The sequence below is a fragment of the Procambarus clarkii genome, chromosome 89 (genome assembly GCF_040958095.1).
Source record: "Procambarus clarkii isolate CNS0578487 chromosome 89, FALCON_Pclarkii_2.0, whole genome shotgun sequence".
In the NCBI taxonomy this organism is placed as follows: Eukaryota; Metazoa; Arthropoda; class Malacostraca; order Decapoda; family Cambaridae; genus Procambarus; species Procambarus clarkii.
Window position 1 is genome coordinate 17,801,256 of NC_091238.1, and position 24,197 is coordinate 17,825,452.

The 24,197-nt window shown below is 51.3% G+C and overlaps 2 protein-coding genes across 18 annotated transcripts in view; both read left to right on the plus strand.

The window, feature by feature from the left end:
• rhea (Talin_middle and talin-RS domain-containing protein rhea) overlaps positions 1-24,197 on the plus strand; it is a 210,027-nt gene that overhangs the window by 15,904 nt on the left and 169,926 nt on the right. For 3 of the 17 annotated variants that reach the window (XM_069318124.1, XM_069318120.1, XM_069318131.1), the window contains exon 1: positions 21,619-21,825. The exons of 12 other annotated variants lie outside the window; for them this stretch is intronic. The gene's annotated coding sequence lies outside the window, so the exon portion shown is untranslated. Of the gene's footprint in view, positions 1-6,889; positions 6,913-21,618; positions 21,826-24,197 lie in introns of those variants that run through there. 2 more of the 17 variants (XM_045767034.2, XM_069318136.1) reach the window with 2 other exon arrangements.
• LOC138359223 (prion-like-(Q/N-rich) domain-bearing protein 25) overlaps positions 14,064-24,197 on the plus strand; it is a 36,208-nt gene continuing 26,074 nt past the window's right edge. Inside the window, exons 1-3 of the mRNA XM_069318215.1 lie at positions 14,064-14,127; positions 14,424-14,468; positions 19,847-20,835. Of these exons, the coding sequence (XP_069174316.1) occupies positions 14,064-14,127; positions 14,424-14,468; positions 19,847-20,835 (1,098 nt within the window). The remainder of the gene's footprint in view (positions 14,128-14,423; positions 14,469-19,846; positions 20,836-24,197) is intronic.

Here is a 24,197-nt window from a genome sequence, read left to right on the forward strand (position 1 = left end):
CATTAGGTAGCCCATAGATTTTAACACGTAATGCAGGAGAGTAAAATGGAAATTCACGAGTAAGAAAGCAGGGGAAAATGTGAACAGAATGATGAATGAAAACTGAGCAAGAGAGTTAGAAATTATTGTACAGTATATGATAGCATGAGAAGGAAAGCAGAATTTTTTGTTGAAAATGATATGACGTAGCCGGTCGGCCGAGTGGACAGCACACTGGACTTGTGATCCTGTGGTCCCGGGTTCGATCGTAGGCGCCGGCGAGAAACAATGGGCAGAGTTTCTTTCACCCTATGCCCCTGTTACCTAGCAGTAAATAGGTACCTGGGTGTTAGCTGTCACGGTCTGCTTCCTGGGGGTGGAGGCCTGGTCAAGGACCGGGCCGCGGGGACACTAAAGCCCCGAAATCATCTCAAGATAATATCAAGATAGCTGCCAGTGCAAAGGGAGCAGGATAATGTTTTAACACCTCAGATGTTACTATAGTATAAGAGTAAGTAAAATCAGTAGTAGCCATGAGGAGGATTCGAACCTACACATTGGGTACTCTCCAAGCACACATGCATTAGACCACCTGTCATTGATACATCACATTAATGTGATATGTTTGTGCATTTGAAGAGTTGGTGATGACACATGCACTAGGCAGTGATATGGTGGAAGCAGGCCAACTCCATACAATTTCAAATGCAGGCATGATAGAGCCCATTAGACTCAGAAATTTGTATACCAGTTGAGAGGTGGGACCAAAGAGCCAAAGCTCAACCTCAACAAGCACAGGCACAATTAGACGAGAACTGTGCTACAGGACCCCATGCCATATATATAAGTTTGCCAGATATAAACATGCAGAAATGTGAACCAGGAGTTATGGCATTTGATGGTACTGATATCAGGTTTGAGATGGATATGAAGTCATTACTAGGTTATTGTCGCTAATGATACTTGTACTGGTACATGAATACCAGGCCAAGCTTGGCAGGCGTCCCCCCCCCTCTCTCTCCCCCCCCCCACATACGTGGCATATGAAACGCAACAGCAGCATGCAGACAGGTAGCAGCATCTGCTCTAAATATGACAAGTCTTTCGGGAAATGACACCACAAATGTGCCGAACTGTCAATGCCGGTACAGGTTTTGGGTCTTGCTGGCCGGGGCGGGTGGTTTACCGCGCCCAATTGGAAGACTAGTGGTGGGGGGGGGGGGGGTAGAGGAGGAGCTCCAAAATAAATATAGAGCTCTATGAAACTGGACAATGAGAGAAGCGTGGACGGGTTTGGTTTACCAGGATGGCTCTATGTTGACGGTGCAAACATCTGAGGACGGCTCGGGTCTCCTTACCTCCACGCTCCTGTTCCACCCCCCCTCTCTCCATGACCCGTGTTCCGCCCCCCCATGCCCCAGCTCCGCCCCCCCCATGCCCCAGCTCCGCCCCCCCCATGCCCCAGCTCCGCCCCCCCATGCTCCTGCTCCGCCCCCCCAATGCTCCTGCTTCGCCCCCCCCCAATGCTCCTGCTCCGCCCCCCCCATGCTCCTGCTCCCCCCCATGCTCCTGCTTCCCCCCCATGCTCCTGCTTCCCCCCCCCCCCATGCTCCTGCTTCCCCCCCCCCATGCTCCTGCTTCCCCCCCCATGCTCCTGCTTCCCCCCCCCCCATGCTCCTGCTCCGCCCCCCGCCCCCCCCCCCATGCTTCTATACTGGTTTGGTGTTAGGGTTAAGACCTATCAACCTGTAGAGGGTTATTCAGGCCACCACAACAGCCTGCTGGCCAACCACCAAGTATACCTTAGCCCTGAAAGGACTAATGTAAACTGTGTACCGGGGGTACCCCTCTCCGTATATACATCCCTTGTACTCATTGTTTACCTTCCTAACCTCAATCCTCCCTTCTCCTTACTTACTCTACCCGTCAATACCTCCTATCCTCTATCTGGTGACCCTCCCCTTTTCTCCTAATAGGTCGCAATTTAACGGCATCGGCCATTCCGTTAAATATACGACGCATTAGTACAAATTAAGACCTCTTAATATTAACGTTATCTGCGGATTGGCCTCTATAGGATAAGTGGGTTGCTTGAGTTCGTTGGTTTCTCGATAGACCAAACAGCTGCGTTTTTAACGGAGTGGCAAGTTTGCAACTTGTCCTCTTAAAAATAACGTCGCTTTTGGCCGTTTGCCCGTATGGCCGAATTTGGACGTAATTTGAAAATGAAAAAAAAATGTTAAAAAAAAAATCCCAAATTTTCAACAGTAAGTTAAGGGTCCTCTGATAGGTTAGGTGGGCAGGAAATTCTCAAAGTTTCAAAACGTTTTGAAAAACGTTAGTTGAAAGTTTCCTCTCCTAACCTGTCCGCGTAGGCCGGACGACTCAAACAGAAAACGGAACAGTACGTCACTTTTGTGAGTCGATTTCATTTCAAATTACGTCCAAATTTGGCCATAGCGCGCATACGAGCGAAAAGTGACGTTATTTTTAAGAAGATGGGTTGCAACAAGAAAACGACTCGAACGCTTGATGTAGGTCCAGTCAACTTCTTAAGCAAATTCTTGTATACTTCAGTCTCGGTGGTACAGGCGGGTTCGCTCTCGACTTGATTCCCCGGGTTCGAATTCTGGCACGGATAGAAATGGTTGGGCACGTTTTCTGTCTTCTAATACCTCTGTTCACTTAGCAGTAAATTGGAAGTTGGCTTGTTGGAGGGGGGGGGTTGCATCCTAAGGAGATTATCTTGAGATGATTTCGGGGCTTAGCGTCCCCGCGGCCCGGTCCTCGACCAGGCCCCCTTTTTTGTTACACCCCCCCCCCCCAGGAAGCAGCCCGTAGCAGCTGACTAACTCCCAGGTACCTATTTACTGCTAGGTAACAGGGGCATCAGGGTGGAAGAAACATTCTGCCCATTTGTCTCCGCCTCCACCAGGGATCGAACCCGGGACCTCAGTACTACGAATCCGAAGCGCTGTCCACCCAGCTGTCAGGCGTCAGGAGGGTCGAGTAGTGCGTCCTTGAGGGGTGAGGGTTGTGTGTCTTTGATAATGTCTTGAAACACCGAAACATTCCCAACTTTCCTCTCATTTTCCTGATAGCTTCTTACGCTTAACCGAATCACGTGTTTTTGTTGGGTGATTATTCTTCATATTTTTATATATAACCCGAAAACTCGTCACCCCTGATGGATTCGAACCCAGACACACCCAGGGCTCCATGGACTTGAACGTATCCAGTACGCTATTGGCTTGGGGACCATTCAAGCTTGTTTGCATATATATATATATATATATATATATATATATATATATATATATATATATATATATATATATATATATATATATATATATATATATATGCTGGCTGTCCCGACAAAATTAGTCATTATAATTACCATTTTTTGGAATATGTGAGGACTCCCCTGTAAATAGCGTAGTGTGGAAGGGGTAAGTTCCCCTACTGGCATATGGAGTAGTGATAGACTAACTTATTAACAACCTTGGCACCGGTTGTGACAGTTTGTGTGTGGGTGGGTGCGGGGGGGGGGAGGGGGGCGAAGAACCGCACCCCCAAGATTGGCAGCAGATGCCATATTTCACAGGGCATTGAGCGCCACCTCCTCCTCCTCCTGCCTGTGGGGTCCATTACTCGTACATGACACCTCAGGTTAGCTTGGCATTGTTGGCGGGAAAGCCGGAGGAGCCGGCCTTTGTGCGGCCGCCTCACAATGTTTCCTGAAGCAACAACGCTGCCACCAATGTCAAGAGCGGCGGTCCCCACACCTTGGTGCCTACCCCTCCTCCTGCTTCTTCCCCTTCCTCCCTCCCCTTCCTTTCCCCTTCCCTCCCCTTCCTTTCCCCTTCCCTCCCCTTCCTTTCCCCTTCCCTCCCCCTTCTTTCCCCTTCCCTCCCCCTCCTTTCCCCTTCCCTCCTTCCCCGCCGCCTCCCTCACTGGCAGCACCTCCCTCGTGCACGGGGATATAGTGGCACATATATTACAGGGCAGAGGCACTATAGTGGAGTGAGAGGCACATATATTAAATTAATATGTACACACTATTGGCGTACAGTTGTCCCAGAAGGACTAATTAACCCGATACAACTGTGGGGATATTTTGGTTGCTGCCAGCTGTTCCTACCACGCAGTCACCAACATGCCTAGTCACTGACTGACAGTGATCACTGACATGGTTCACTAACTGACAGGGGATCAACCTGAGTGGTTCTGTACCTAATCTAACTCCTGAGGCACACATAAACTGGATATCGACAGCAGCGTACTCTACACTGGCAAAAGTTAGAACAGGAGTCCCCACCTGAAGAAACACGAGGAAACTGGAAAACGTTTAGAGATTTGCGACGAGGCTCGTCCCAGCGTCGCGATGGCTGGGGTATGAAGAGCGACTGAAGGAACTGAACCTGACCGAACTAGAAAAAAAATAGAGAGGGGAAACATAAATAGAAACACCCAAAATACTTAAGGGGAGTTGACAGAATGGAAATAGACGAAATGTTCCCACTGAATACCAACAGGAATACACCAGTTGATTGACAGTTGAGAGGCGGGACCAAAGAGCCAAAGCTCAACACCCGCAAGCACAAATAGGTGAGTACACACACACACACACACACACACACACACACACACACACACACACACACACACACACACACACACACACACACACACACACACACACACATGCGTGCGTTATCCACCTTCCATAACTTACAGCTGCAAAGTTAATGATCTAACAGGTCTGCCTCCACCGTATGGGTCACACCAATCACATTTACATTACAGACTTGGTGAAGCAGTTTAGGCACCAAGTAGTTGGGCACCATTCCTCCCCCCCTACCCCTCCCCCCCCATCCCAAATCCTTATCCTGCCCCCCCCCCTTTCCAAGTGCTATATAGGTGTAATGGCTTGACACTTTCCCCTGATAGTTCCCTTCCCTTGGGCCATTGGGGCTCGAACACAGACCCTGCAAGAAGCTATGTCGGCTCGGTACCAACTAGTCCAAGTGGATGGACTCCATACATAGTAGGCATCCATCAGTCTCAGGAGACTGAGAGTTGCGCTCTGGTTGTCGGTCTGGAGTGGCCTTTCCAGGGCGCAAAGTCAGGGTAGGTTGATTCGGGGGAGAAGCTGTTACCCATGCAGCAGGTCCCCGGGTAACAGCTTGTAATACATAGTTACAAGAGTAACACCATACATATTTTGTCCAATACATTGATAAATAGTTTCAAAAGTGTGATAAGAAGCCAGAGGGCGGGAGTCATCACAATAGGCGACTGAAAGGCGAGACCCGGGAGCTGCAGCTCGCCCTCCCATTACATAAAGGTACCTAAAAGTTGAAGGACGCTGAATGATGCGAAGGACAACATAGGAGGGTTGTGCTAATCCCGGCACAAGACTAGTTAGTCAATGTTGCATGTTGACAGCCCGTACTGTCCCAAGCGTTCCCAGCGTCACTTAAACTGTCGTACTAAAGTGCCCGAACCTAACCTTCCCCAGGACCCACTAACAGAAAACGGAACATCACGTCACTTTCGCGACCCGCTACAATTTTTAGTACATCAGTTTCTGGCCTTGGGGGAAATTATAGGTCAAAATGCGATGCAGTATTAGGAGAACAGGTTGGAGATGCATGCGCTGAGGATCTTGGCGCGACAAGTGAACACTTGCCATAATAACCTCCCCGCTGGGTCCCGACCTTTGATGTACCAAGGTACCAACCAACAGACTAAATTAATAATAAACTATAAGTAATATAAGAGCAGACGCGCCGCTCACATATTGACCTTGTCTTGTTAGTATAAGGAAGGTGGTAGCGAGTCAGTTTGGGGGGTGAAAATGCGTATGGAAGAACTGATGAAGCAGTAGCGTTAAAATTGTCAACAATAGGGGGTTTAAGGGAGAGTTTAGTGAGAGGCGACAGTGGGTGGGTGGGGGTGGTGGGGGAGGGAAGGGTTGAATGAGACGACGCCCCTGGGAACCCGTCCACCTGGCGCCTGGACGCTCCCTCGGGGGCGGACACCACGACACGCCGGCGGCTACGCTCCTGCCACCACGACTTACCAGGCTGCCCTCGTAGGGGTAGGACGCTCCTGCTCACCCTTCCACCTAACACCTGCTCCACCCCACGACTTGTCCTGCTCTCCTGTGCACTACACTCTTCCCACACTCACGTCTGCTCTGCTCCGGGACTCATTCACAAGATGGTGTCAGATAACGGCTTATTTGACGTGGCAGTGAGTAGGGTGTGTGAGGCGGGTGATGAGGTGTGAGGGTGCGGTTCCTTGGCTTGATGGAAGGGTGGTAGTCAAGCCATGAGGCACGTGCTGCCTCACTCCCCGCCCCCGCGGCCACCTGATGCCTGCCAGTAATCAGTGTATACTTAGACACCACCGTGTATCAGTGTACTGTATACGAGGAGTACCCACGCGCGCCACACACACGGAGGGTCGCTATTAACACGACTTTCAGGGGTGTGGCGCCACTGGCTTCCTGACGCGGGCAGGGGTGTGGCGCCGCTGGCTTCCTGACGCGGGCAGGGGAGTGGCGCCGCTGGCTTCCTGACGCAGGCAGGGGTGTGGCGCCGCTGGCTTCCTGACGCAGGCAGGGGTGTGGCGCCGCTGGCTTCCTGACGCAGGCAGGGGTGTGGCGCCGCTGGCTTCCTGACGCGGGCAGGGAAGTGGCGCCACTGGCTTCCTGACGCAGGCAGGGGTGTGGCGTCGCTGGCTTCCTGACGCGGGCAGGGGAGTGGCGCCGCTGGCTTCCTGACGCGGGCAGGGGAGTGGCGCCGCTGGCTTCCTGACGCAGGCAGGGGTGTGGCGCCGCTGGCTTCCTGACGCGGGCAGGGGTGTGGCGCCGCTGGCTTCCTGACGCAGAAAGGAGACTACAAGGGCAGCCACTATCAGCAGGTGAGTAAGCCTCTCCAGGTGTGTGTGCCTCCCCCAAGTGTGTAAGCCTCCCCCGGGTGTGTAAGCCTCCCCCGGGTATGTAAGCCTCCCCCGGGTGTGTAAGCCTCCCCCAGGTGTGTAAGCCTCCCCCAGGTGTGTAAGCCTCCCCCAGGTGTGTAAGCCTCCCCCAGGGGTGTAAGCCTCCCCCGGGTATGTAAGCCTCCCCCAGGTGTGTAAGCCTCCCCCAGGTGTGTAAGCCTCCCCCGGGTATGTAAGCCTCCTCCAGGTGTGTAAGCCTCCCCCAGGTGTGTAAGCCTCCCCCAGGGGTGTAAGCCTCCCCCAGGGGTGTAAGCCTCCCCCGGGTGTGTAAGCCTCCCCCAGGGGTGTAAGCCTCCCCCGGGTGTGTAAGCCTCCCCCAGGTGTGTAAGCCTCCCCCAGGTGTGTAAGCCTCCCCCAGGTGTGTAAGCCTCCCCCAGGTGTGTAAACCTCCCCCAGGGGTGTAAGCCTCCCCCAGGGGTGTAAGCCTCCCCCAGGGGTGTACATGACCACCTGGGTGTTCACACTGGTACACCAACACTGCTCCTCAAGCCTCGGGGCCGCTCTCTAAAATGGCCTCATAATACTTCCAAAATGCACTGATTGTTCCAAGTGATCGGAACAATCGGTGCATTTTTGCCACAACCTGTCGTATTGCTTTGGCGCTTTCCCCCTGATAGTTCCTCCTCCAGGGTAAATGAGACAAATGTATGTGAATGCATGTATGTGTGTATATATGTATGTGTATGTGTGTGTGTGTATGTATATGTATGGGTATAAAGCATATATGGAAGCTGATCAGAATTACATTTCACCTTTGTGAATGTACATTAATGACACTATGTAAAAGACACATCTAATACTTTATGTAGGGCGTACGTAAATCTGTGTATCTTTGTATTTACGTATGTAGGTTAGCTTAGCATTTTAAAAGCACCGAATCACCTTCTGTGGTTGAGTGTTCAATAAACCCTTGAACTGTATGTTTAACACTTCTCTAACCCTGTCCATGGAGGACAGAAGAAAATGTATATATGCTGGTTAGCATTGTAAATGTGTGGCCACGTTTGTGGTAGAAAATAATAAAAAAAAAAAAAAAGTTCCTCCTCCAAGTGATCGGCGACTGGTGGTTGACAGGTTGTGGTGCTGGTGGCAGCGTTGGGACTGGTAGCTGGGCGTGGCGATGGTGACTTAAGTGGCGATGCGGTAACTGATTGTGGTTGGTGGCCGTGGTTGTTGTGGTTGTGTCGTGGTAACTGACCATAGGTCTCTTCATGTATGGTAGTAGATTATAACTTGGGTTGTTAAAGGGAGGTGGAATGAATAGTTATGATTGTGGTGGGTTGTTGTCGTCGTGACTTGTTCCTTCGTGTTGACTGACTGCTGTATTAGAGTTATTGTTTTAGTTGTAACTGGCTGTAGTTGTTACTGACTATAGTAAGCGGTCTTGGAGGCTTGGCCAGGTTATGGAACTGATGGTGGTTGTATTGAGTGGTGGTGGTGGTTGTAGAGAGTGGTGATGGTGGTTGTATTAGAGTAGTAATGGTGGTTGTATTGAGTGGTGATGGTGGTTGTATTAGAGTAGTAATGGTGGTTGTATTGAGTGGGGATGGTGGTTGTGATATTTGATACCTCTATTTACGAAGAAATGCCTAAGGGTGTTGGAACGATACAGACACATAGACATTCTAAGCCATTAGTATAGTGAAGTATTTACAGATTCCTTCCCAAGGATAAAGTATGTTTCATAAACTTGGATCATCGGAGAATCGAACTCGGGCCTCAAATACAGGACCGTTGTCCTTCCAGTACAGTCTCATGCCTTTTTAGGCAAGAGTTCGACTTTCTTGCAGACGACTTTCCTCCCCCCATGTTAGACAACCTCTCATAACGTTACTCTCGCTGTGTAAATGGTCCACCACCACCAGTAATGTCAGCATGCGTGTAGCAGTTGTGTTGTGTGTGTGGTGTGGGGTGGGAGAGGCGGACCCCGACGTGAGGCAACAGTGGTGCAACAGGTGGGTCATCCATGATGCTGTCCCGCTGGTCACAAGGTCTCCTCCTCCCTCACTGGGAGGCTCCGTCAGGATGGAGGAGGGTTGGGTCAGGGAGGCTTATAATTGTAGTGGTGGTAGTGATTGTAGATAAATGATGGTGAGGATGATTGTGGATTTGTTGTGTGGGTGGTGGAGCATACCTGTCAGCGCTTGCCTATGAGTAACTACGACTGTGAGCAAGTGAGGTCTATGCATGTACTTGTGTTGCGTTATAATTGAACTATTCCGACGTTATAATTCTTTGTGGAGTCTGACCTTTGAGATGTGGATGGAGGTGGCTTCTACAACTTCCTTCAGCGAGTATTTCCTAACATTTCTTCGACTCTTTATTCGCGTTTCTAGCTTCCACGTGTGTCATAGTTTCCTACGTTCTCTCAGTTTAGAAAGGCTGTCGTTGTCCACGAGTCTATTCTCCTGAGTATCTCCCATGTCGTGATCATATTTTTGTTTCTTTTCCTCTAAGGTTTTTGATATTTAGTGCGTTTAACGTAACCCCTCATAGCTTAACTCTCTTAGTTCTGGCATTATTATTGTTGCAAATCCCTCTACATTTTCAATTTTAGTTTTGTGGTTGATGCGGTGCGGGTTCTAGGCCGGTGCTTTACATTCCTTTATTGGTCTTAGCCTATGTGGATTGTCTTGAAAATGTCCGTATTTAGGCTCATAAATGGTCTTGCTTGTAATGTTGTCCACTTACCATATGCTGCGATGTGTATACTCTTGTGTGCCTCAGGGAGGAGGAGGCCTGTACCTCTTGTGTAGCTCAAGTGATAACCACTTGTAAATCTTTTTCCTCTATAATTGCTCTAGTTCCCTTAATGGTAACTACTGGCCTCATTTCCTTCCTTCTCATCTGCATTACCTTACATTTGTTTACATTTCAATCTAACAGTCATTTGCCTACCCAATTATAGAGTTTGTCAATGTCTTCCTGTAACTTCCTGCAATCCTCCCGGTGTTGTACAGTCTTCATGAGCTTTGTGTTATCTACACAGGACTGAACCTTCGGGGACCCCGCCAAGGACTGAACCTTCGGGGACCCCGCCAAGGACTGAACCTTCGGGGACCCCGCCAAGGACTGAACCTTCGGGGACCCCGCCAAGGACTGAACCTTCGGGGACCCCGCCAAGGACTGAACCTTCGGGGACCCCGCCAAGAACTGAACCTTCGGGGACCCCGCCAAGGACTGAACCTTCGGGGACCCCGCCAAGGACTGAACCTTCGGGGACCCCGCCAAGGACTGAACCTTCGGGGACCCCGCCAAGGACTGAACCTTCGGGGACCCCGCCAAGGACTGAACCTTCGGGGACCCCGCCAAGGACTGAACCTTCGGGGACCCCGCCAAGGACTGAACCTTCGGGGACCCCGCCAAGGACTGAACCTTCGGGGACCCCGCCAAGGACTGAACCTTCGGGGACCCCGCCAAGGACTGAACCTTCGGGGACCCCGCCAAGGACTGAACCTTCGGGGACCCCGCCAAGGACTGAACCTTCGGGGACCCCCACTTGTCTGCTGTGACTTTTTCTGTCCCTTAGGTACTCTCGTACCCAATCTTTTTTTTATCTTCCGACTTTGTTTCTCGAGTTTTGTACTCGAGGTTTTCATGCGGCACAGAGGTGGTGATGTGTGTGGGGGGGGGGGTAAAAAGGGGGGGGGTGTTGTTTTTATATATTATATATGTATATATAGATTGGACGTGGAGGAGGAAGCCCCCCCAGTGTGAGGTGGAGGAGGGAGCCCAGGAATGTGGCAAAGTATTCACCTAGTTGTGCTTGCGGGGGTTGAGCTCTGGCTCTTTCGGCCCGCCTCTCTACTGTCAATCAGTCAACCGATTTTTTTCTTTTCTCCCCAACGCACCCACCCGCGCGCACACGCACGTACGAAGAACTCCCAACCAGGCACACAGAACACACTCACACGCGTACACACGCACGCACATGTTACGAGGAAAGGCTGCGGGAAATGCACCTTACGACACTGGAAGACAGAAGAGTAAGGGGAGACATGATCACAACCTACAAAATCCTCAGGGGAATCGACCGGGTAAAGAAGGATAAACTATTCAACACTGGTGGTACGCGAACAAGGGAACACAGGTGGAAACTGAGTACCCACATGAGCCACAGAGACGTTAGAAGGAACTTTTTCAGTGTCAGAGTAGTTAACGGATGGAATGCATTAGGCAGTGATGTGGTGGAGGCTGACTCCATACACAGTTTCAAGTGTAGATATGATAGAGCCCAATAGGCTCAGGAACCTGTACACCTGTTGATTGATAGTTGAGAGGCGGGACCAAAAAGCCAGAGCTCAACCCCCGCAAGCACAAATAAGTGAGTATACACACACATACAGGAAGCAGACCGTAACAGCTGTTTAACTCCCAGGTACCTATTTACTCCTAGGTAACAGGGGCATCAGGGTGAAAGAAACTCCGCCCATTTGTTTCCGCCATCGCCGGGGATCGATCCCCGGATCACAGGGCTACGAATCCCAAGCGCTGTCCACTCAGCTATCAGGCCCCCCCTGGAAGAGTGGGGGGGGAGGAGGGTAGGAATGAGACACAGGTTAAGACACAGGGGGATTCATTACCACACGACAGAGACACTGGTGTGGAGGCCATGTGTTATGAGGGGGGGCGAGGGGCCGCCTGTGTGTCTGGGCGGCTCCACCACCACCGCCCGCCCGCCCGCCTGCCTGGCTACAATACCAATCTCCTCCAGTCTTTGGAATACCCTAAAACACTCCTTCCATTCTTCCCTCCGCCCAATTTTCATTTAGTTTCGATTTGTTTTTTTCTTAGTTTTTGTCGTATGTATTTGTTGCAATTTGTTTATAAGGGTTAGAGTCTAAGGTGAGAGGTAAGTGTCTTTGTTTTGTACTGGTATTTAGATTAAGTTATAGTTGAGAATTGTGTGAGGGTTTTGGCCGAGATGGGGAGGTTTAATGACACGTTATGTGAATAGAATTGCGAGTGTGGCGGATGGCAGAACACTACTTGTGTTTTTGTGAGGAGCCCCGGGAATGATCTCCCTTGACTTGGGGTCGGGGTGGTGGCCGGCCGGGCAGTACTTGCTGGAGGCCTGGCCCGGAGAGCTGTGCCTTCACCTCCTCCTCCACACTCTACTGTTCCTTCTTGTCGCTGCCACGAGTGTCACTCCACCACTACCTCCTCCAAGCCCTGGTGCAGGGCCGTACTTCTACCTCCTCCTCCAAGCCCTGGTGCAGGGCCGTAGCTCCACCTCCTCCTCCAAGCCCTGGTGCAGGGCCGTAGCTCCACCTCCTCCTCCAAGCCCTGCTCCTCGTGGTGGGTTGTGCTTGCTTCACGCCGGTATAGTGGTCGTATGAGAGCCGTTGACCGCGTGTACCACTGTGGCGTGTTTCTGGGAGTGTGGGTGGAGGCGTGGTGCGAGTATGACCTGGCGGGCTACTGTGGTGGCGCCCTCGCCGTGTTGGTGTAGTACTGACGGACGAAGTGTACACCACCTTCCAGGGAGCCAACACTCTCCTCGTCGTCTCCCTCCACACAACGGCGCACGCGGCCACACATGCACCTCGAAGCGCCAAGTGTATTTGGATACGAACTGGCTCTGAAGGAGGTAATGGTATTGTGCACGACTTGGAGTTTACTTAAGGTACTTGGTACGTTTTTGGCAGGCGTCGCCGCTGCCCCCCCCATCCCGGCGCGTGCTCCTCTCTGTTACACCTCGTGCCATTAGAACCCTTTTGATGATAGGTGGCCCAGTCCCATGCTGTATGTGGGCCCTTGCCTGCTGAAAGTTGCTAGCGCTGAGCGAGTACTATACCTGGACTATGGCAGGTAGATGGTAGAGGTGTGTGAGGATGGGTGGCGGGGAGGGGCAGAGCAGGCAGGGGAGCAGTAAGACCCACGGGGATGTGTTGAAGATGTGATGCGCGCTGCTGGGTGCAGTCACGGGACCACGTGCCGGTGTGCTCACCTCTGTGCTGTGTGATGGAGCCCTCACACTACACACCACCAGCCTCGTATAGGCCTAGAGGCCTTTTCCAGTTTTTAGTCTTACATTCTCTCGCCCTCTTGTTTTTGTTCTGCTTATTAGCATATTTAGGTAGATGGCCATTTCTGCAGGTGGTGTGGACTATATGAACGGTGGCGCCCTCAACCTCACCCAACCTCACCCAACCACTTGGGGTGGACGGTAGAGCGACGGTCTCGCTTCATGCAGGTCGGCGTTTAATCCCCGACCGTCCAAGTGGTTGGGCACCATTCCTTCCCCCCCGTCCCATCCCAAATCCTTATCCTGACCCCTTCGTGTTGACTTGCATGATTCTCTTTAGTATGGTTGGAAGCTTAGTTCTTCCCTCATGTTGATGACTTGTGCATCTTGGGGCACCAAGAATTACCCTCACGGCTTCATTCTGTGCTACTTCAAGTTTGTCCAGCACAGAGACGGGGAAGTTAATTAGGTGTAAAGCATGATAATCAACGAGAGATCTAACAAACATCATATAGAATAGTCTAGCATATTTAATAATGATACCAATATTCTTACCAGTAAGTGTTCTCAATGGTTAAAGTCTTTCTTTTAACCTACGGTGTAGATCATTTACAATGTCACTGTTAATACCAACTCCAAGGTATTTGTGCTGCCTACACGTTTCAATGTTCTGGTTGTTGACCTTGAAAGTTAAAGGGACATGAGTTTTCTCTTGGGGATGGAGAACTCTGGATTTATAGAGATAACAAGACCACATTCAATGCTTTTAGCAGCGAGTGAATGAAGTAGAGCTTGCAGTCTAGTTTGGGCATTTGCAACAATGCATATGTCATCGGCATTACAGATGACGGCTTCGTCAGGTAGTGTGGGAATATCAATTGTTAATTTGTGCATCTGAACATTGAACAGTGTAGGACTTAGCACTCCACCCTGGGGTGTACCCAACTCAAAGGGTGCACAGAGTTTACTTTTGACCCCCTTGAAAAGGACTAAGGCGGTTCTGTTACTCGGGTAACCCCTGAGCCATGTCAGCAGTCTTCCCTTAACTCCAAAAAGAAGCTAGTTGTTCTAAGATTATTTCTCTGTTTGCTGTATCAAAAGCATTATGGAGATCAATAAATGCCGCCCGAGAGCTTGGTCTCCCTCAAATAAAATATTCAGCAAAGCAAGTTTGTGTGCTTCTTCCAGGAAGGAAACCATACAGGTTAGGAGCAAGGTGGGGCTTGATTTGAAACATTAGTTTGTCGAGTAGAGTTCTATATTATCTCTACGGACTTTTGAACTCCAGTTTCACAAACAAGCCGGTTATCCTTGAAACCTCACGTGTATTGGGATTTAATGCCCATAAAAATGTCAAGGTCTAACGGCCAAATGCAAACGTTGCAGATGCTGGGTACTTCGGCAAGTGTAGGTCTTCGGGTATTTGAGGTTCCGAGTTGTGACTGTGTCTTTTGATTTCTTTCAGGTGAGAGTGTGTCCTCAACGGGCGAGACACAAGTCCGAGTGTATTGTGAGTGTCGCTGAGTCCTTTTCCTTCAGGAGAATGGGCAGAGAACCTTCTGTTTTCTATTCTTATCCCCCCCCCCCTCTTCTTTTTTTGTCACAGGTGGGTACAGGAACAGCGGGCATTGATTTATTATTAGACTTAAGAGTTCTCCCTTAGCATAACTCATGGTTAGCCTTAGTTTTCCCTGGAATACACCTCGCTACTCGGTTTACAAGCAAGTCCCTATTTACTGCTGGGTGAACAGAGGCGATCACGATTGACGCCCAGTCAATCGTTCTCGGTTACCAGAGGTCCGACAGTGATGAAAGTGTGAGGCGAAGTGTAGGGCGAATGTTCTGTCTTCCCCCCCCCCTCACTCACACTACTCTCACTCTCTCTCTCTCTCTCTCTCTCTCTCTCTCTCTCTCTCTCTCTCTCTCTCTCTCTCTCTCTCTCTCTCTCTCTCTCTCTCTCTCTCTCTCTCACACTCTCTCTCACACTCTCTCTCTCTCTCTCTCTCTCTCTCTCTCTCTCTCTCTCTCTCTCTCTCTCTCTCTCTCTCTCTCTCTCTCTCTCTCTCTCTCTCTCTCTCTCTCTCTCTCTCACACTCTCTCTCACACTCTCTCTCTCTCTCTCTCTCTCTCTCTCTCTCTCTCTCTCTCTCTCTCTCTCTCTCTCACACTCTCTCTCACACTCTCTCTCTCTCTCTCTCTCTCTCTCTCTCTCTCTCTCTCTCTCACACTCTCTCTCACACTCTCTCTCTCTCTCTCTCTCTCTCTCTCTCTCTCTCTCTCTCTCTCTCTCTCTCTCTCTCTCTCTCTCACACTCTCTCTCACACTCTCTCTCTCTCTCTCTCTCTCTCTCTCTCTCTCTCTCTCTCTCTCTCTCTCTCTCTCTCTCTCTCTCTCTCACACTCTCTCTCACACTCTCTCTCTCTCTCTCTCTCTCTCTCTCTCTCTCTCTCTCTCTCTCTCTCTCTCTCTCTCTCTCTCTCTCTCTCTCTCTCTCTCTCTCTCTCACACTCTCTCTCACACTCTCTCTCACACTCTCTCTCACACTCTCTCTCTCTCTCTCTCTCTCTCTCTCTCTCTCTCTCTCTCTCTCTCTCTCTCTCTCTCTCTCTCTCTCTCTCTCTCTCTCTCTCTCTCTCTCTCTCTCTGTCTCTCTGTCTCTCTGTCTCTCTGTCTCTGTCTCTCTCTCTGTCTCTCTCTCTCTCTGTCTCTCTCTCTCTGTCTCTCTCTCTCTGTCTCTCTCTCTCTGTCTCTCTCTCTCTGTCTCTCTCTCTCTCTCTCTCTCTCTCTCTCTCTCTCTCTCTCTCTCTCTCTCTCTCTCTCTCTCTCTCTCTCTCTCTCTCTCTCTCTCTCTCTCTCTCTCGCGCACTCTTTTTCTGTCTTTTTCCTTACTTCTCTCGTTCCTGGTCCTCTGTTACTCCCCTTTTCCCCCAATTATTTACTCACATGTTCCCCCTCGCCCCCCTACTCCTGTCGTCAGTGTGTTTAGGTGGGTCCCCTTGTTTGGCCTCACCTCCCAGGCTCACGTTACACTGCTTATTACCGCTTTTGTGGCCACGCCTGCAAGTGTGGGGGGGGGGGGGGCGGGGGCCCCCCTGCAAGTGTGGGGTCGATGCCCCCCCCTGCAAGTGTGGGGTCGATGCCCCCCCCTGCAAGTGTGGGGTCGATGCCCCCCCTGCAAGTGTGGGGGTCGAGGGCCCCCCTGCAAGTGTGGGGTTGCAACCCGTTCTCGCAAATTTAATAAGTCAATATTGACTTATTAAATATGTGCATAGGTGACATACTTAACATAATAGATACCCTTAAAAAGATTCATAGAAAACACCGACCTTACCTAACCTTGTTAATATCTTAAGATAAGTATCTTATTGCTTCGTAATTACAATTATTACCTAACCTATAATAGGTATAGGTTAAGTAATAATTGTAATTACGAAGCAATAAGATGCTTATCTTAAGATACTAACAAGGTTAGGTAAGGTCGGTGTTTTCTACGAATCTTTTTAAGGGTATCTATTATGTTTAGTATATCACCTATGCACGTAGTTAATAAGTCAATATTGACTTATTAAATTTGCGAGAACGGGTTGGGGGTCGAGGCCCCCCCCTGCAAGTGTGGGATCGAGGCCCCCCCCCTGCAAGTGTGGGGTCGAGGCCCTCCCGGCAAGTGTGGGGTCGAGCCCCCCTGCGTGCGTTGGAGGAGTGTGTGTGTGTGTGTGTGTGTGTGTGTGTGTGTGTGTGTGTGTGTGTGTGTGTGTGTGTGTGTGTGTGTGTGTGTGTGTGTGGGTGGGAGGACTAATGGAGCCAGCCAGGTAGGTAGGAGAAAGAACACACAATACTAAAAGGTTTATCGGGGAGCGTTGGTGGAGGATATCTGTGATGGTGGTGTTGGTGGAGATTAGTGTGGGAGTATACTTCTCCTCCCACTGTGAGCAGGTTTGGCTCTACGTGAGACACTCCAACAAAGTGTCACACTTGCTGGAGGGTGACGTATCTGGAAGTACCAAACCTGACACTTACAACACACCATCTCCACCCCAAACTCACCTGGCCACACCTGCTAACTACTCATCATCATCTTGACACAGGTGTAGCTTGTCCTTGTAAGTAATGGTGAAGTGCTCAATAATACAGCCACCTAAACCACCTCTTTATGAAATAAAGTCCCTTATTCACGACTCAAATCTGATGGCGTTCGAACTTTTCTCAAACAGTGCTTCACTCTTCCAGTGTTCGAATCGCATCTCTGTGCATCACTCACGTGCTTCACTCTTCCAGTGTTCGAATCGCATCTCTGTGCATCACTCACTTGTTATAAATAGTTGCCAACAGAACCTAATTAAACAGCTAACTTGACCTACGTCTAATTATACACAAGATTCGAATACATAAAAAAAGTATTTATATTTGAGAAAAACAAACTTATTTTGAATACACAGCTTAAATTGATGAGGTTATCTTTTGGGGTGGGCCGCCGCTTGGACGAGCCTAGCCTGAGGCAGGTTGTAAATCTGAGCCCAGGGAGAGGTGTAACGCTGAGTGCTGTAGGATCCCTGGATGAAGCATGGTGTGTAGAGTTATCGTTTGCGATTCCTCTTAAGCGGCAGGATTCGTCAATTATTTACGAAAGCTGTATATCTTTCCTCAATGACGGTGGCTTAGTCTATGTTTATTAAACAGTTTACGAGGTGGTTCTCGACCCAAGGTTACTACTGTAGACAACCTCGTTGCTGGTCGGAGGTTACATAGCCGGCGGTGACTTGTGATGTTCTCGTATAGAACCTGACCTGGCAATATTGTCTGTGTATATATTGGTGTATATCTCTCTCGTCTCCGCTCCAAGAAATACAATTTGAGAGGTTACAAGTGGCCCCAGTTGGTTAAATGCTTGACGTTGGTAGTAAAGGATCTGTGTACATTTGCTAGCACAGTCTCCTGTGCTGTCCTCTGAACGTTAGTTCGTCTGTCTGTCCTGTCTTCCTGTCTGTGTCTGTCTTCCTGTCTGTGTCTGTCTTCCTGTCTGTGTCTGTCTTCCTGTCTGTGTCTGTCTTCCTGTCTGTGTCTGTCTTCCTGTCTGTGTCTGTCTGTCCTGTCTGTCTGTCTATAGTACCCCTCCCCCCTTTGATGGCTGAGCTACTGCCTACTATGGAGAGATGTGGGTCGCGTCTTGATCTTGTGCTCATCTTTAAAGATCTTGGCATGTTCTGTCTGCCACACAAGCCGAGTAGTTCCCCCTCCTTGTTTATCGTCTAGGGTTAGAACAAGCAGTCTGTTATGTCGGAGAAAGTGGCCGTTGTTTGATAGCGCTGGAGTTTAACGTAAATCATATCCGCTCTTTAAAACTGTGGCGTAATTGTGATTGTGCTTTCTACACAATTGTTGTTTGTGCTTTCTGTACAATCACGAAAGTTAAAGACGCCGCTATAGAACATGGTGTTTGCTGGTTTGAATATTTGGTATCTTGATTGTTTTCAATGTGGTGTTGTCCACGGGGGACATCATAGGTTGTGTGCTAACTTATGTGGGAGAAACTTTCAGTGTTGGAGGGGGGGGGGGGAGCGGTGATCATTCATAACACTCCAGGGTGATGGTGACCTTTCATTTGGGGGCGCGCACACGCACACGCGCACGCACACGCGCACGCACACGCGCACGCACACGCACACACACACACACACACACACACACACACACACACACACACACACACACACACACACACACACACACACACACACACACACACACACACACGCACGCACACGCGCTCGCACACTCGCACACACACGCGCACGCACACGCGCTCGCACACTCACTCACCACCGTATTCATTGATGCCATTTCTTGAGTCTTGTTAAAAGTCGGAGTGTGTGTGTGTGGGTGTGTGTACTCACATAGTTGTGCTTGCGGGGGTTGAGCTCCGGCTCCTTGGTCCCGCCTCTCAACTGTCAATCAACTGATGTACAGATTCCTGAGCCTACTGGGCTCTATCATACCTACACTTGAAACTGTGTATGGAGTCAGCCTCCACCACATCACTGCCTAATGCATTCCACTTGTTAACTACTCTGACACTGAAAAAGTTCTTTCTAACGTCCCTATGGCTCATGTGGGTACTCAGTCTCCACCTGTCTTCCCTTGTTCGTGTACCACACGTGTTAAACAGTTTATCCTTATCTACCCTGTCAAGTCCTATGAGAATTTTGTAGGTAGTGATCATGTCTCCCCTTACTCTTCTGTCTTCCAGTGTCGCGAGGTGCATTTCCCGCAGCCTTTCCTCGTAACTCATGCCTCTTAGTTCCGGGACTAGCCTAGTGGGCATACCTCAGACTTTTTCCAACTTCGTCTTATGCTTGACAAGGTACTGGCTCCATGCTGGGGCCGCATACTCCAGGACACTTACATATACCACATTTGTAAGTGTCTTACATATGTGGTATACAAGATTCTGAATGCTTCCTTGCACAGGTTCCTGAAGGCTGTTCTGATGTTAGCCAGCCTCCCGTATGCCGCAGATGTTATTCTTTTGAGTGTGTGTGTGTGTTCGCGTGCGTGCCTGCGTGCTTTAAGGGTTGAGGGGGGGGGTTATTTAGATATTGTGGGTGGGTGGGATGGTGGTGATGAACAAGGTACTGTTAGTAAACCACTGTGAGTAATGGGCTGGTACAATGAGTTGAGTGTTGGATTGTTTGGTGCCTCCCTCTCCCCCCCCCCTCGCTGGATGAGTGCCCCCTCCCCCCCCCCTCGCTGGATGAGTGCCCCCTCCCCCCCCCCCCCTCGCTGGATGGGTGCCCCCTCCCCCCCCTCGCTGGATGGGTGCCCCCTCCCCCCCCCCCCCCCCGCTACTACACGCAGTCCTGACTACCAACCCTGATTGTCACTCACTGATAGTGACCCAGGAGTGCCGTGACACTGTCGGAGTGAACCAGGAGTGTCGTGACACTGTCGGAGTGAACCAGGAGTGTCGTGACACTGTCGGAGTGAACCAGGAGTGTCGTGACACTGTCGGAGTGAACCAGGAGTGTCGTGACACTGTCGGAGTGAACCAGGAGTGTCGTGACACTGTCGGAGTGAACCAGGAGTGTCGTGACGCTGTCGGAGTGAACCAGGAGTGTCGTGACGCTGTCGGAGTGAACCAGGAGTGTCGCGACGCTGTCGGAGTGAACCAGGAGTGTCGCGACGCTGTCGGAGTGAACCAGGAGTGTCGCGACGCTGTCGGAGTGAACCAGGAGTGTCGCGACGCTGTCGGAGTGAACCAGGAGTGTCGCGACGCTGTCGGAGTGAACCAGGAGTGTCGCGACGCTGTCGGAGTGAACCAGGAGTGTCGCGACGCTGTCGGAGTGAACCAGGAGTGTCGCGACGCTGTCGGAGTGAACCAGGAGTGTCGCGACGCTGTCGGAGTGAACCAGGAGTGTCGCGACGCTGTCGGAGTGAACCAGGAGTGTCGCGACGCTGTCGGAGTGAACCAGGAGTGTCGCGACGCTGTCGGAGTGAACCAGGAGTGTCGCGACGCTGTCGGAGTGAACCAGGAGTGTCGCGACGCTGTCGGAGTGAACCAGGAGTGTCGCGACGCTGTCGGAGTGAACCAGGAGTGTCGCGACGCTGTCGGAGTGAACCAGGAGTGTCGCGACGCTGTCGGAGTGAACCAGGAGTGTCGCGACGCTGTCGGAGTGAACCAGGAGTGTCGCGACGCTGTCGGAGTGAACCAGGAGTGTCGCGACGCTGTCGGAGTGAACCAGGAGTGTCGCGACGCTGTCGGAGTGAACCAGGAGTGTCGCGACACTGTCGGAGTGAACCAGGAGTGTCGCGACGCTGTCGGAGTGAACCAGGAGTGTCGCGACACTGTCGGAGTGAACCAGGAGTGTCGCGACACTGTCGGAGTGAGTGTGTCAGCCACACTAAGGGTGTGGCCGCCAGGAACAACACACCAGGAGCTGACGTGAGATGCAACAGCGTTTGGGGCTCCGGTAGCTGTGTGTCTGCTGCTGCTGCTGCTGCTGTTCCCCCTCCCGGAGCCACACTTGTCTAGCCCGGAGCCGTAATGCAAAACTCGTCCTGCAGTTGCAATATCTGCCCCGAGGTAATATATAAATGGGTAAAGGTATAAGTCGCCACTTACCTGAATAAACATCTGAATCTGAATCATCTGACTTAACATGTGAGTCAGGCCGTGTGTTTTGGGGGGTGGGGGGGGGTTGCTGGGCCTCCAGGCGCTGTGATCTCCCTGAATTCTCTGGATTGTGCTTGTTTTTTTGTGTTTTTTTGGTACGTGATTGTGATGTGGGTGATGAGTGTTCGGGTGTCCATACATGCTGTATGGTCTTATGTTGAGGGAGTTGTTATAACGGGGTGTGAGGTAATCTGGGAGGGTCCCCCCCGTCCCCCCTGCATCTTCCCGTTTTCTATGAGTGAAACGTCGGTGTGGGGGGGGGGGAGACTGTAGAGCAGTTGGCCAACACCGCTCTCTTGTAGGTTGTAATTCGGCAAAAGGAATAATGATAATACCCAACACTGGTGGTCTCTATCAGTCCGGACGCTGACAATAGACTTGTAGATATTATTGATAAGGTTAACTATGCAGGAGGGGCCAGAGATGAAGCATTTGGAGGTAAAAGTGCTTGCAAGGTTATCTTGGAGGGGAGGGAGTAGTGAGCTGTGCTTGGCTCAGTGCATGGTGAGCCCTGGTTGTGTGAGCAGTAGCGAGGTGGTGCTAGTCCTTCCTAGTCATGTGCGCACTCCAGTAGCTCCAGGATATATATCTCAGCCGCCGCACAAGGTCACACGGGATTTATAATACTGCCGGTTACTCTACCATAGACTGCGTATGGGCGGCGAGCCCCGGCTTGAAGACGTGTGCCCACGGGAACAAGGTTAGTACAGTGTTGTGTAGGAGCAACTGGTGGTGCTGCGGGGCCCGGGACACCACCTGCGGCCCTCCTGTCTCCACCACCACTACTCCCACACTGTCTACACCCCAGTACGCAATATCGCCGCCACCACCACCTTACCTTGAGGTGATTCCGGTCCCGCCTCTCAACTGTCAATCACCTGGTGTACAGGTTCCTGAGCCTATTGGGCTCTTATCATATCTACACTTGAAACTGTGTATGATGTGGTGGAGTCAGCCTCCACCACATCACTTCCTAATCCATTTGTCAACCACTCTGACACTAAAAAAAATCTTTCTAATATCTCTGTGGCTCATTTGAGCACTCAGTTTCCACCTGTGTCCCCTAGTGCGTGTGCCCCTTGTGTTAAATAGCTTGTCTTTATCTACGCTATCGATTCCCTTGAGAATCTTGAATGTGGTGATCATGTCCCCTCCCCTAACTCTTCTGTCTTCCAGAAGTCTTCTGTGTACCCACCTAATTGTGCTTGCGGGGGTTGAGCTCTGGCTCTTTGGTCCCGCCTCTCAACCGTCAATCAACAGGTGTACAGGTTCCTGAGCCTACTGGGCTCACATATACTATACTGGGCTATACTATAGTGTGTGTGCGTGTGTGTGTGTAATTACCTAAGTGTAGTTATAGGATGAGAGCTACGCTCGTGGTGTCCCGTCTTCCCAGTACTCTTTGTCACCTGTGTGTGTGTGTGTGTGTGTGTGGTAATCCTGAGCACACCAGGTGCAGACTGTGAGAGCAGGAGCCGGGTCACCATCTCGTGCTCCAGGTTATTGAAGACTCGGTTATTAAACCCTTCAGGACCTCACCCGGCAGGACGTACCTGCAGGCTGGCTGCACTTTATTAACTCTGGCGTTGTTGTGCTGCCTTCACCATACTCTACGGAGGTCTACGGTAGCTGTGGTACTGTGTCCTTCACGATACTGTACGGAGGTCTACGGTAGCTGTGGTACTGTGTCCTTCACGATACTGTACGGAGGTCTACGGTAGCTGTGGTACTGTGTCCTTCACGATACTGTACGGAGGTCTACGGTAGCTGTGACCTTCACGATACTGTACGGAGGTCTACGGTAGCTGTGGTACTGTGTCCTTCACGATACTGTACGGAGGTCTACGGTAGCTGTGGTACTGTGTCCTTCACGATACTGTACGGAGGTCTACGGTAGCTGTGGTACTGTGACCTTCACGATACTGTACGGAGGTCTACGGTAGCTGTGGTACTGTGACCTTCACGATACTGTACGGAGGTCTACGGTAGCTGTGGTACTGTGTCCTTCACGATACTGTACGGAGGTCTACGGTAGCTGTGGTACTGTGTCCTTCACGATACTGTACGGAGGTCTACGGTAGCTGTGGTACTGTGTCCTTCACGATACTGTACGGAGGTCTACGGTAGCTGTGGTACTGTGACCTTCACGATACTGTACGGAGGTCTACGGTAGCTGTGGTACTGTGACCTTCACGATACTGTACGGAGGTCTACGGTAGCTGTGGTACTGTGACCTTCACTATACTGTACGGAGGTCTACGGTAGCTGTGGTACTGTGACCTTCACGATACTGTACGGAGGTCTACGGTAGCTGTGGTACTGTGACCTTCACGATACTGTACGGAGGTCTACGGTAGCTGTACTCACCTATTTGTGCTTGCGGGGGTTGAGCTTTGGCTCTTTGGTCCCGCCTCTCAACTCAGCTGTGGTACTGTGTCCTTGAGGTTATTGTAACACTGCCCACTACACTGACTTCTACGGTAGCCACGCAACACTCCTGGAGGCTACTGTAAGGTGACTACGCCCCTGAGGGGCTAGGGGTAGCCAGGATAAGGGAGCCCCTAGGGCTGGCGGGGGTAATTATCCAGGGACCCGGTAGGGGGCCAAACATAGCGCTTTAACTCGGCCAGGTGTGACGCCCCGTCACATGAAGCCCGACTCGCGCCCAATTAGGGGTGAGCGTGGAGGTGGTGTGGGCGTGAATGGTGGGCGGCAGTGGGTAGTGTGCGTGCCTACCCTCCCATATTTGGCCCTAGCCCAGCCCCGTGCCAGAACCCCCCAGCCTGCGTCTACCCCCCCCTCTCTCTCTCTCTCACCCCCCCTCTCTCTCTCACCCCCCCTCTCTCTCTCACCCCCCCTCTCTCTCTCACCCCCCCCCCTCTCTCTCTCACCCCCCCTCTCTCTCTCACCCCCCCTCTCTCTCTCTCACCCCCCCTCTCTCTCTCTCACCCCCCCTCTCTCTCACCCCCCCTCTCTCTCTCACCCCCCCTCTCTCTCACCCCCCCCCCCTCTCTCACCCCCCCTCTCTCTCACCCCCCCTCTCTCTCTCACCCCCCCTCTCTCTCACCCCCC